Source organism: Rhinatrema bivittatum, chromosome 4, assembly GCF_901001135.1.
Source record: "Rhinatrema bivittatum chromosome 4, aRhiBiv1.1, whole genome shotgun sequence".
In the NCBI taxonomy this organism is placed as follows: domain Eukaryota; kingdom Metazoa; phylum Chordata; class Amphibia; order Gymnophiona; family Rhinatrematidae; genus Rhinatrema; species Rhinatrema bivittatum.
The window spans coordinates 228,306,982-228,321,286 of record NC_042618.1 but is presented as its reverse complement, the minus strand read 5'-3'; the positions used below and the strand labels follow the sequence as shown (position 1 = coordinate 228,321,286).

The 14,305-nt window shown below is 45.6% G+C and overlaps 1 protein-coding gene across 1 annotated transcript in view; it reads left to right on the top strand.

The window, feature by feature from the left end:
* Positions 1-14,305, top strand: part of LOC115090566 (cystine/glutamate transporter-like) — a 194,797-nt gene that overhangs the window by 23,891 nt on the left and 156,601 nt on the right. Inside the window, exons 2-3 of the mRNA XM_029599809.1 lie at positions 6,818-7,056; positions 7,927-8,053. Of these exons, the coding sequence (XP_029455669.1) occupies positions 6,849-7,056; positions 7,927-8,053 (335 nt within the window). The 5' untranslated portion in view covers positions 6,818-6,848. The remainder of the gene's footprint in view (positions 1-6,817; positions 7,057-7,926; positions 8,054-14,305) is intronic.

Genomic DNA, 14,305 nt, shown 5'->3' with positions numbered 1-14,305 from the left:
TCAAAGGGGGTTGGACATTGGAGCCAAGAGAAACATAAGTATGTGAGAGAAAAAAAAGTGCAAAAGCTTGCTGGGCAGACTGGATGGGCCTTCTTCTGTCGTCATTTCTATGTTTCTATGGATGCGCTTGTCTGTGCCGTCTAAGCGGTCAACTATCCCCGGGGAGGGAGGAGCGTTCTTGAAGGATATACCTGATAGAAGGATTGAGGCCATCCTTAAGCAGGTGTTTGAAGCAGTGGCGATGACTTTACAGATATCTTCCTGTTGTGCCCTAGTGGCTCGCTCCTGTCTGCTTCTCTCTCAGGAGGTTGATGATTCTGGAGTGAGTTCCAGAGCAGTTGTGGAACCCGCTGCCATCTTTTTGGCAGATGTGGGCTGCAATTTGGTCCATACCTCGACTAGAGGAGTGGCTTCAGTAATAGCAGGCCTGGCACGACCGAGTGTGCATACAATGCATATGCACAGGGCGACACACCCAGGGAGGCGGTGGGCTGGCAGCAGCAGGAGAGGCCACAGACTGTCAGTGGAGACTAACCAGTTGGCAGCCGAAGAAGGCGAGAGCGCAGGTGACTGAAGGAGAGGCTTCTCTTCCAGGTATGAGCATGCATGAGTGTTCGCCTGTGCACAGCTTCCCTCCCTCCCCTCCCCAAACAGGAAGATCAGTGGGACGTACAGCCAGAAGATAGCAGGAGGCCTTCGGGGCCATGATGGAGCTCATCCCACCATGGCCCAAAGACAACAGGACAGGAGGCCCGTGAGACTGTGATGGAAGTCATCCCACCACAGCCCAATAATAACCGGAGACCATATGTGTGAGCTTGTATGTATGTGTGAATGAGTGAGAGCCTGTGTGTCTGAGAGCCTGTTTGTGTGTGCATGTGTGTGTGTGTCTGTGTGAGATCCTAGGTGTGGGGGGAGGGGTGTGTGTCTGCCTGTGTGACAGCTTCTGTGTGTGTCTATGTGAGAACCTATGTGTCTGTGAATGTGTCTGTGAGAGCTTGTGTGCTTTTGTATGTTTTGTGCCTATGAGAGCCTATGTGTCACATATACTCTCACAGGCATACACGCACACACACATACACACATATAATATATCTGTCAGGGTGAGGGAGAGGCAGCCTGTGTATGTTAGAGAGAGGGAGTGTGTGAAAGAATGAAAGTGTTATTGTGCATGTGTGAGAGAGACGATAAAATGTGTGCGGCCCTACCTCCTCCAATCCACAACAATCTCAGGGTGACTGGAAATCAGATCCCAAGTATGGAAAGCAGATTTTTAAATCCTCATTAGTTTAATTATTGGATGTAATTTGAAGATTCTGTTCTTTTGAAAAATGTGTTTTTTGCCGGGGGAATAGAACGTTTTTTAATTGGATTTTTTATTCATCAGATTTCTAAAAATTGTTTTGGTGTTTGTGAAATCTTTGATATTATATTCATTAACTGGTTTGAAATATTCTTTTTATGAATATGACTTCACTATTATGATTAATGTTTTATATTTCTTGATTTTATTTAATGTTATGAAGAATGGTAATGTTTCTATTTTTCCATTGTTGCTCTGCATATAGATGTTGGCTTTTTGTGGGTTCCAGTTCAGTTCTTCTCAGCACGTTTCTGTTTATACTTTCTGATCTCTTTATTCTGTATTTGGTCAAGGTCTTTCTGTGTTCTGCATATGTATTTGCAACTGTAATTTCAGTGTAGGGATCTATAGCAGCCTGGTTTCCTAATAAGAGCTTTTATTGGTGTTCTAAGGCCTGGTGTAATATGTGCAGTGTTGCCTTTTCATAGATAAGGTTGTTAAATTGTTTTGGTAAGGAGGTTTACTATATTGTAATTGTAATTCTGTTTGTTCATGGCTTTCTGAGGGCCAAGCTCAATCCCAATACGCATTACAAAATGTCTAATTCAATAGGAGCTCCAAGTGTCTTTTCTGCAGAGATTTCTGGTTGGTACCTCAGGAGTGCATATAAATATAATATGCATGTTGTAAGTGATATTTTTGCCTCAGAAGTCTGTACTCTTGAATTTTCTTTTTCATGTAAAATGTGTGATATATGCATAATTTAATAGTGTGTGTCTGTAAAGGGAACAGGAGTGTGTGTGTGTGTGGGGGGGGGCATGTGTACAAGGCTGTGAGGTTTGCCTAGGGTACCTAATACACTTCCTTATTCATGGGTTCTGGGCGGGGGCTTGTCAGTTTTAAAAAATATAGATTGTAGGACGGAGCTTGGCTTTATTTGATAGGTCCAAGACAGGCACTGAATGATAGCAACCAGACGTCAACTGTGGCTGCGGAATTGGTCGGCTGATGCGAACTCCAAGGCTAAGCTAATGAAAAGGCCTTTCAAGGGTAGCTCTTCTTTGTGAGCGAGATGGAGAAATTGGCCAGTAAGTGGAGTGAATCTCTGGTCCTTTGGTTGCTGGAGGATAGGAAGCAGTTGCAGCGCCCCTCTGGTATGAGGGGTCAACTCAGGTGTTCCAAGTGGTTTTGTCCCTACAGGGGGGTTGACCTTTCAGAGGACTCAGCCTTTCGGCAGGTCTCAATCCTTTTGTTCCAGACAGCTCAAGCGAGGAGCAGGCTTGGGTAGTGGATCCTCCCAAGTGTTGCAATGAAGGTTTGCCGACCCACCCTCGGGAACAGGAGATAGGGGGATGCTTCTCTCTTTTTTATTGGAGGTGGGTCGAGATCACATTGGCTCAGTGGGTCTTGGAGCTGATCTGAGATGGATATGTGCTGGAATTTTGCAGTGTACCTCAGGACATGTTCATGGTATCTCCTTGCCACTCCCTGCAGAAGAAGCAGGCAGCGGAATCTACGCTGTTAAGGCTCCTCAGGCTGAGGGCTATAGTTCCCGTACCTACCTCTCAGGAAAGTATGGGGAGATATTCTATTTATTTTGTTGTGCCCAAGAAGGAGGGCTCCTTTCATCCCATCCTGGATCTCAAGGGAGTCAACTGTCATTTGCGGGTGACTTATTTTCACATGGAAACCTTGTGCTCCATGATAATGGCCGTGCAGTCAGGGGAATTTCTAATTTCCCTGGATCTATGAGAGGCCTAACTTCATATTCCTATCCGATTGGAGCACCAATGTTTTCTGTGCTTTGCGGTGTTTGGGCGCCATTATCAGTTTTGGGTGCTGCCTTTTGGTCTCACCACTATTCCCAGAACTTTTCTAAAGGTAGTAGCGGCAGAGTTGAGGAAAGATGGGATCCTAGTACACCCATATCTAGACGATTGGCTGGTTTGAGCCAAGTCCCTGGAACAGAGCTGTCTTGTGACCTGCAAGGTAATCTCCTTGTTGCAGGAACTTGGTTGGGTGGTGAACCTGGCCAAAAGTAGTCTTCAGCCATCCCAGTCATTAGAATGGGTGTGTGGTCTGACATGAGGTAGGCCAAAGTTTTCCTGCTGGATGCTCGGATTCAGAAGTTGATGTCTCAAGTGTGTCTTTTGGTGAACACTATACGCCCAGCAGTGTGGGTCCTATCTGCAGGTCCTCAGGCTGATGGCGGCTACCCTGGCAGTGGTGCCATGGGAGAGGGTGCATATGGATCCTCTTCAGTGCTCCCTGCTGTCTCGTTGAAACCCACAGTCTCAGGACTATTTAGTTTGGCTCCACTTGCCAATGGAGGTCTGCTCTCACCTCCAGTGGTGGTTGTAGGAGGATCAGTTGAGAAAGAGTGTTTCTTTGGCTTCCCTGAACTGGTTGATTGTCATAATAGGGTTGGGGAGCTCACTGTCAGGAACTAACAGCAGAAGAATGCTGGAATGCTGAAGAGTTCCTCTGGAGCATCAATCACCTGAAAGCCCACGTGGTTCAGCTGGCATGCTTGCAGTTCAGCAACAGGCTGCAGGATCGAGCGGTCCGAGTTAGTCGGACAACATAATGATGGTGGCTTACATCAACTGACAGGGAGGAACCAAAAGCCAGCAAGCGTTGCAGGAATAGACCAACTTATGGAGTAGGCAGAAGGGCATCATCAGGCGATCTCGGCCTCCCACATTGCAGGAAAAGATAATGTAAGAGTGGACTTTCTCAGCAGGGAGAGTCTGGACCCATGAGAATGGGTATTGTCAGATGAGGCGTTTCGGGCTGATAGGGATTCGCTGCGGCCTTCCATTCTTAGACCTGCTGGTAACTTCTCACAATGTGAAGGTTCTTCGATTCTTCAGTTGCAGAAGAGATCCATGGTCCCTGGGTATTGATGCTCTCATGCAGGACTGGCTGGAAGACAAGCTGCTTTATGCCTTTCTCCCATGGCCCCTGTTGGGCAGAATGGTTTGTAGGATTGAGGAGGATGGTGTTCCTGGTGGCACCAGATTGGCCCAGATGACCATGATATGCAGATCTGTGCAGACGTCTGGTCGAAGCTTCCCTTCGTCTTCCACCACACAAGAATCTGTTGCATCAGGGGCTTGTTCTTCATGAAGATCTGACTTGGTTTTGTCTTACGTTCTTGCTCTTGAGAGGGCTCACTTGTTGAAGCATGGATATTCTTCTGAGGTAATTGCCACCTTGCTCTATGCTCAAAGGTTCTCCACCTCCTTAGCTATGTACGGGTGTAGAGGGTGTTTAATGCCTGGTGTAGGATTGAGGTGTTCTCCCTTGTTCAGTTAAGATCCCACTCATTTTGGAATTTTTGCAGGATGGGATAAATAAAGGCTTGGCCCTGAATTCCTTGAAAGTACAAGTTGCAGCTCTTGCTAGTTTCAGGGACCAGGTGAATGGTGAATCCTTGTTGTCTCATCCTGATATGGCCCAATTTTTGAAAGGAGTGAAGAATCTTTGGCCTTCGTTGAGATTGCCGGTTCCATTATGGATTCTTAATCTGATGTTGGATTTCATTGCTGGTCCTTAGTTTTGGCCACTGTGTAGCCTTTCCTTGCAGTTATTGACCCTGAAGGCAGTGTTCCTTTTGGCAATATGTTCTGCGTGTCAATTTTCTGAGCTGCAGGCTTTGACTTGCCAGGAGCTGTTCCTTCGGGTGACTCCTGAGGCATTGCAACTTCATACTGTTCCCTCCTTTTTGTCTAAGGTGGTCTCAGATTTCCACTTAAATCAGTTCATTTCCTTGCCATCCTTGGATGAGGACAAGGATGCAGAAGAGTATCGCCTCTTGCGTCCCTTGGATGTTAAGAGACATGTCATGTGGTTATCTGGAGGTTTCTAAGCCTTTCCAGAAGACGGAACGCCTGTTTGTCCATCATGGTGGAAGGAAGCAGCGGGCTACAATAGCTCGCTGGATTAAGGAGATAGTCACGGCATATGTGAAGCTGAGAAGCCATTGCCTACTTTGGTTAGGGCGCATTCCACTAGGGCTCAGGCAGTGTCATGGACAGAGGTTAGATTGTTGTCTCCCATTAACATTTGCCAAGCTGTGACATGGTCCTCCTTACTCACTCTTTCCAGGTTTTATCATCTGGATGTGCAGGCTTGGGAGGACGCAGCCTTTGCACATGCGGTGTTGACTGGACTGTGGGCAGCTTTGGTGCATCCCACTGGTCCTGAATCCATCTGTCTACATGCTAGGAAAGGAGAAATTACTACTTACCTGATAATTTCGTTTTCCTTAGTGTAGATAGATGGACTCAGCTTCCCGCCCTTGGCTGCTGTATGATTGGTTTAATGGTCCTCCTATAAGGCTACGCTTTTCAGAAGATTACTGGTGAGTGTTCGACCTGTCCCTAGCTTGGGGTACATACATTCATTACTTGAATTCAATGTTTCTTGTTGGTTGAGTACAGTAATGGTTGACTGTTCTTAATCAAGTTTTTTGCTAGTCTGTCCACAGTTGCTTCTGAAGAGAATACTGCAGGCTGGAGTCACTGCAGGAGTATATGTACATATATATATATATATATATATATATATATATATATATATATATATATATATATATATATATATATATATATATACTGTGATATCAGCTTGCTCCATTTCCATCTGCTGGCAGGGGAGCATAACCATTGGTCCTGAGTCTATCTGTCTACACTAAGGAAAACAAAATTATCAGGTAAGTAGTAATTTCTCTTTTGCTATATCAATCTTCCTGTCAGTTGGAATAGGAATGTCCCAGATGATCACGACTTCTTCATTCTCTTCAATTCTGTTAGGGTTGTGATCCCAGGTTTTTTGTGGTATAGTAATGTTATGTGTTTTTGTTTTATTTATTTATTTACGCAATTTATATTCAGCACCAATCAAAATTCTAGACTGTTTACAAGTACGACCAATCAATGAGCTGTACCACCTTGTTGTGCCTTTCTGATTTCCGGTCTTCTGACATCAGCACATTACTTTGCGCAATGAGGAATGTAACCCTTTCCAGTTTTGTTTAACAGAATCTGCATTTTCCTATTTTACCATTTTTTCTATATTAGCTGTGAACTATCCCATGCCATCTGGCACTGCTGATACAGCTGTGTAATTGTAACTGGAATTGAAAATATTTATGGAAGCATATATGTCACATGGATTAATTATTCCTTCTATATCCTGTTTCTTTATTTAACTTATACATAATATATGCAGCAAAATATTACTTGATATGTTTTGTTTTTGAACCAGTTTTCCTGACTAATCAGAAGAGACTATAACAGGATTTAGACTTTTTTGTTTGTTACATGAATTCTATATCCAATTATATATTAGTCCCTTTCTTAACTTTGCATATTCTTTGGGACTGCTGTCTACTAGCATTTTTTCCCTTGAAAAAATACAGTCTCTGGATTCCAAATAAGTTTCATCACAGTCAAAGTTCTCATAAAGAAGTCATCATTCTTAACAGACAAATCTTTTCCACTGTACCAGCAAAATCTTGGAATCCTGAGCCCTTGCAAACATGAAGAACTGTTTCCATAAAGAGAAGAAAGAAGACGAGGCAGTTTATCTGAGGAGGAAGATCACCCTACTGAGAGCCATCTCAATAACTATAAGCACGGTCGTAGGAAGCGGCATCTTCATCTCTCCCAAAGGAGTGCTGAAAAACTCAGGCAATGTGGGTATGTCTCTGGTCATCTGGTTTGCCTGTGGCGTTCTCTCCATGTTTGGTGAGTTTTGTTTTTATTGAGAAATATCTCTTCTTCACATAATAACAATAATCCACACTGATTATATAATTTATTTAAAGTACAGTAGGTGTAATTTAGAATTGATAATGAAGTCAGTTATAAAATAAAGCGTTATTACCTTGACTTGCCCTTGGACCAAGCAAGTTACCCGGTCAAGGGCGTAATCTGGTCCCCTGGGTCGGCAGTCGATAAGAGAAGGTCCAGGCAACAATCCGGGTCAGAGAGGTTGGTAGCAAGCAATAGACGGTCCAAGGCACAATCCGAGTCAAAGAGGCAGGCAGAAAGCAATAGAAGATCCAAGGCACAATCCGGCTCAGCGAGGCAGGTAGCAAGCAATAGGAGGTCCAAGGCATAATCTGGGTCAGCGAGGAAGGTAGCAAGCAATAGAAGGTCCAAGGCACAATCCGGGTCAACGAGGAAGCGAGCGAATCCGAGAGCAGCACCAGCACAAGCAAGCCTGTAGCCAAGGCAATGCTGTGCTGAAGAGTGGCATTTAAATAGTCCCAGTTCCCATGCTAATGTAGGGACTTCCGGGGAAAACGATGACGTGCCGAGGTGGGAGGAGTCATGATGTGGCATGCGTCAACCTGCACTGCAGCTGGGGAATGCCGCCGGAGAACGCGGCTGCTGGCCGCGATGGAAGGAACTGGTGCAGCAGGTTGCTGAATGGTAGCACATGTACTTCTGAGTATAGGCCTCTGAATTAAAAAAACAGGTGATATTTAACTAGAATTACCAAAGTATTTATTCAGTGTATTCACAAGGAATTCCTGTCTTTAAATGATTGTGTGTGCCATCTATTATCCATTAATTAATGCAACACATGCATTCTGATGTTTCCTTTCCTAGGAGCTCTCTCTTACGTGGAGCTTGGAATCACCTTCACAAAATCTGGGGGCACATACATCTACCTTAAAGAGACCCTGGGATCTCTGATAGCTTTTCTATACCTATGGTCTGAGTTCATTGTCACTGGGTAAGACACCATTTCATTTAAAGGGATATAGCATTTAGACCTGACCCTCTCAGTAATGTAAAGTAAATAAATTAAAAATTTGCAAAGCCATTTTTCAGGGTAAATTGGCTGTATGAAAACTGACCTCCCTCCATTTGGTAAGAAGTGTGCGCAGGACTCCATCATGTGCATACTTTTAGTTGAACTGAGCGTTCCAATGCAGGGTTTAGAACATAATGGGGCGGATTTTAAAAGCCCTGCGCTTCTAAATCCAGCTGGATTTATGTGCGCAGGGGGGTTACGCACGCTGAGCCTCTTTTGAATAGGCCAGGCGACACGTGCAAGCCCCAGGATGCAAGTATGTCCCGGGGCTTGAAAAAAGGGGCGGGGTGGTCCGGGGCGGGGGCGTGGCCAGAGGCCTCCGTAGGGCCTCTAGGCCGGGGATGGCGCACTGGCACTCGGCCGGTGCGCACAACCTACGCCTGCCCAGAGGCAAGTTCAACTTTAAAAACAAAGGTCGGGGGGGGGGGGGTTTAGGTAGGGCTGGGGGTTAGGTAGGAGAAGGGAGGGGAAGATGGGGGGGGGGGGGGGGGGCGAAGGAAAGTTCCCTCCGAGGCTGCTCCAATTTCCGAGCGGCCTCAGAGGGAACAGGGAAAGCCATGGGGGCTGCCCTAGGGCTCGGCGCGCAAGGTGCGCAAGTGTTCACCCTCTTGCGCGCACTGGCCCCGGATTTTATAACATGTGCACGGCAGCACGCACATGTTAAAAAATCTACGCCCGCGCGTACCTCTTAAAATCCAGCCCAATGTGCACAAATCATATTTTCAAATCAATGCACATTATTTTCCTTAGAAATTTTAACTGCACAAAAAAAAAGGTAGAAAAGTCTGGAGGTATTTCATATCTGTGTTAGTTTTCAAAGGAAATGTACATGCATACCTTGTCTTTGAAAAATAGATACAGATTTGTGAGTACAAAGTACCAGTGGACTTTACATCTAAGTGGAGAGTTTGAAAATAGCTCCCTAAAGGCACTGTAGAAAATTAGTTCCTGGGAGCTGGTGAATCATGTTAGACAGTGCAGTATTTTAAGCATAAAATATTGATTTCCGACTCAATTCCTGCAATAATGAGGCATTTGGGAGCTGGACCCAAAAAAATAGGTTCCATTTCATTTTAAAACAAAAAAGCTTTTATTTTGGGGTCATTGTTGTGTCCTTTGTAGAGAGTTTTCATTAATTTAATGGAGAGTGTGAATGATTAATTTATTTTACATTTATTGAGTTTATAAGTACACAAGAATATCATGTGAAAAGCAAAGAACACAAACATCAGATCGAATCTATTATGTCAGAAAACAAATATCAATGTAATCTTTCATGAATCCTCTTTCCAGAAAAACAGAGATCATCATAACTACAATAAAATAGCAATAATCATAAGAACGGGTGCAGAGCAAAACTTTGACAGTTCACATTGCAACCCAACATTTAAAACAACTATATTCAAATTCTGGAGTCACCTCAGCAAAAAAAAAAAAAAAAAAAAAAAGACTCCATCCACTGCTAAACATTTTGGGGTCGATTCTAAAACCTTCGCTTGTGTTCATGTGTGCACAGTTCTCGGTATGCGCACATGGACGAGGCTATTTTAGAACATGCGCGCATTGGCATGCATATGTTATAAAATACGATTCCCATGCGCACATGCGCATCGGATTTTAATGTCCGTGGGCGGGTGACCTCTTCCGTGCGCAAGGTGAGGGAGGGGGATTTTACAAAATAATGCGCGGTGATGGGAGTAGGGTTTTCCCAGTTCCCTCCCAGTCTGCTCCAATTAAAGAGAGGGCCTATTGTCTGCTGTCCCGGCCAGCCCTCACCCCTTTCTGCCCAGACCATATCCTTGGCCTACCCCTTTGAAACAGGCCGGCACTTCTGCGCATACCAGGGGATACGCACGTGGCTGGGCCATTTTTAAAATGCGCTCAGCCCGGCCACACGCATATCCCCCTGCAAAAAAAAAAAAAGGACTACATTTTTGAAATAGAAACATGCAAACGAAACCAAAATAGAAAGCCTGAGAAACCAGACTCTGAACAGTGTAACTCTAAAGAGCAAAATATAAAAATATGAGAAATGCACATTGTCAAAGACGGCATATTTCAATTAGGGATGTGAATCGTTTTTCAACGATTTAGATTATCATCCCGATAAAGTTTAAATCGTCATTAATCGGTAAAGAATGCGATACAATAGAAATTCCCCCGATTTATCCTGAAAATTTGTTTTTTTTGATTAGTGCGCACTAACAGGAGTATCAGGGATACGGCACTGCATGCAGGAAGATCACAACACTCCCGGTATCAGGGATAGGGCACTGTGTGCAGGAAGATCACAACACCCCTAGTTTCAGGGATAGGGCACTGCATGCAGGAAGATCACAACACTCCCGGTATCAGAGATACGGCACTGCATGCAGGAAGATCACAACACTCCCGGTATCAGGGATAGGGCACTGTGTGCAGGAAGATCACAACACCCCTAGTATCAGGGATAGGGCACTGCGTGCAGGAAGATCACAACACTCCCGGTATGAGAGATACGGCACTGCATGCAGGAAGATCACAACACTCCCGGTATCAGGGATAGGGCACTGAGTGCAGGAAGTTCACAACACCCCCGGTATCAGGGATAGGGCACTGCGTGTAGGAAGATCACAACACTCCCGGTATCAGAGATACGGCACTGCATGCAGGAAGATCACAACACTCCCGGTATCAGGGATAGGGCACTGTGTGCAGGAAGATCACAACACCCCTAGTATCAGGGATAGGGCACTGCGTGCAGGAAGATCACAACACTCCCGGTATGAGAGATACGGCACTGCATGCAGGAAGATCACAACACTCCCGGTATCAGGGATAGGGCACTGAGTGCAGGAAGTTCACAACACCCCCGGTATCAGGGATAGGGCACTGCGTGTAGGAAGATCACAACACTCCCGGTATCAGAGATACGGCACTGCATGCAGGAAGATCACAACACTCCCGGTATCAGGGATAGGGCACTGAGTGCAGGAAGATCACAACACCCCCGGTATCAGGGATAGGGCACTGCGTGCAGGAAGATCACAACACCCCTGGTAATCGGGATAGGGCACTGCGTGCAGGAAGATCACAACACCCCCGGTATCAGGGATAGGGCACTGCGTGCAGGAAGATCACAACACTCCCGGTATCAGGGATACGGCACTGCATGCAGGAAGATCACCACACTCCCGGTATCAGGGATAGGGCACTGCGTGCAGGAAGATCACAACACTCTCGGTATCAGGGATACGGCACTGCATGCAGGAAGATCACAACACTCTCGGTATCAGGGATAGGGCACAAGTTCTAGTCACATTGACTGATCACATTACTTTTTTTGTCAAGCTACCAACCGTTTCCATTTCCCATCCCCCATATATTGTCAGTGGGAACCTTGGTAACATCAATAAATAAGAGGGTAGCCTATAGGAATACATATTCATTCCTAAACTGACCTTAACTGCCCTGAAAAGTGTCAAATTGTATCATCTTCTGTTAGCGTGCACTAACAATGGTTAGTGCATGCTAACTTCCTGTTAGCGCGCACTAACTCCTGTTAGTGCGCACTTATCAGAAAAACCAATTTTTTAACTAAAAAATCGTGCCAAACACGATTTTCTTCTCCTGCCAGACTATTTCAATCGTTAAGACGATCGGGCACACGATTCACATCCCTAATTTCAATTGCTAAAAAATCCGCTTTTTTCTTTTTTTACCTTTGTTGCCTGATCTTTTTATTTTTTCTAATCATTTGGTTCCAATTTTCCCTTGTAAGTCTTTTCCTAATTCTTTCTCCAAGGTCACTATTCTCTGTTTCTTCTCTCTCCTATCTTCTTCCCTTCCTCTCTCACAGACACATACAGACTCATGCATTCTCTCACAGAGTCCCTTACATACACAAGCTTTCACTCTCACGGCTCCCATTCTCACACATACACAAATAACTAGGTTCCCATTCTTATACACAGACACAACCCAGGCTCCCATTCTTACCCACAGATACATACACCCAGGCTACTATTCTCTCACACACATACACACAAACTCCCATTCTTACACCCATGTACAAACATCCAGGCTCCCATTCTTATCCACACATACACACACCCAGGCTCCCATTCTCCCACACACAAACATCCAGGCTCATATTCCACACACAAACACCCAGGCTCGCATTCTCACACACAAAAACATCCAGGCTCCCATTCAGACACACACACACACACACATACCCAGACTCCCATTCTCATACATACACACAAACCCATTCTCACACACATAAATACCCAGGCTCTCATTCCTACACACATACACAAAACCTTGGCTCCCATTCTTACCTACACACAAACAACCCAGGCTCCCACTTACCCACGCAGGCTCCCATTCTCACACATATAAACACCCAGGCTCCTATTCTCACACACACACACAAATACCTAGGTTCCTGTTGCTTGCTGCCGCTTGCTGCCGCGGCTGCCGCTGCCGCGGCGCCTCCATGCCCTCTCTCCGGCCTCCATGCCCTCTCTCCGCCTCCATGCCCTCTCTCCGGCGTCCCCGGACTAGCTCGACGCTGCGGATCCGCCATGTTCCTGATAATGATGGGCGCGCGCGCACGCTCCGATGTATGTACCAGCAAGGGCGCGAACCTCAGGGGCATCCCCTGAGATGACGTCATCCGCTTCCAGTATAAAAGGTCTCAAACTTTCGCTAACAGATTGAGTTAGCAAGGACTACGAATCAGACATGAATTCGGACTTTGATTCGGACTCGCTACGGATTCGTCCAAGCTACTCTGCCTCCTCGGACTTACCAGGGGTACCTGCTCCTCTGGGGCCTCGCTCTCTTTTCTCTATTTCAGATTGCAGATAGGAACCGGTACTTATGTTCCATTCTCACATACAAACACCCAGGCTCACATTCTCCCATACATACATACACACACACAAGCTCCCAATCTCATAAACATAAACACCCAGGCTCCCATTCTCACGCACAAATATCCACACTCAGGTTCTCATTCTTCCATACACTCACACACCTAGATTCTCATTTTCACACGCACGCACAGGGCCTCACTGCCAAACCCCTTCTTCACTACCGTGGGGACGAGCTCCCATGGAGGCCTTGCTTCAGTGGTCCCTCTCTTTTGCTGCCGTGGGGATGGGCTCCAGTGCAGCCTTGATTTGGCAGGCTCTCTCCTTCTTCAGCCACCACGATTAAGGAGTACATGATGGACATTCTTCAGGCCCTATTTGGTGTCAGGAAGCTCTGATTGGATAGGTCTGAGTACAAAGTGGGTGCACTGTGGTCCACTCTTGGCTACGCCTCTTGGATAGTGCACTATCTATATTCTGGTGGGTTGCTGGATCCAGGGCAGCATGGATTCACCAGGGGAAGGTCATGTCAGCAAATCTGATTGATTTTTTTGATTGAGTAACTAGTTCAGCAAAGCTTTTGATACGGTCCCACATAGGAGAGCCATGAATAAAATGAGAAGCTTGGGAGTCAGTATCAACTTAAGGTAGTGGAGTGGATTATAAACTAACTGACTGACAGGAAACAGCGTGTAATGGTAAATGGTGGAACCTACTCTGAAGAGAGAACCGTGTTAAGTGGAGTGCCACAGGGATAGGTACTGGGCCTGGTTCTGTTCAATATCTTTGTGAGCAACATTGCGGAAGGGATAGATGGTATAAAGTTTGTCTATTTGCAGATGATACTAAAAACTGCAATAGAGTGAACATGTCTAAAGGAGTAGAGAGAATGAAAAGTGATTTAAGAAAGCTTGAAGAGTGGTTGAAGATCTGGCAACTGGGATTCAATGCCAAGAAGTACAGAATCATGCACCTGGGATGCAGTAATCCATAAGAGCTGTATGTGATGGGGTGTGAAAGACTGATGTGCATGGACTAAGAGATGGATCTTAGGGTAATAGTGCCTGGCAATCTGAAGATGGTGAAGCAATGTGACAAGGCAATAGCTAAAGGCAAAAGAATGCTGGGCTGCATAGAGAGGAATAACCAGTAAGAAAAAGGAGGTGATAATGACCTTGTACAGGTCCTTGGTGAGGCCTCATCTGGAGTACTGTGTTCAGTTTTGGAGTCTGTATCTCAAAAAGAATAGAGACAGGATGGAGACGGTCCAGAGAAGGATGACAAAAATGATATGGGGGGGGTCAGTATTGCC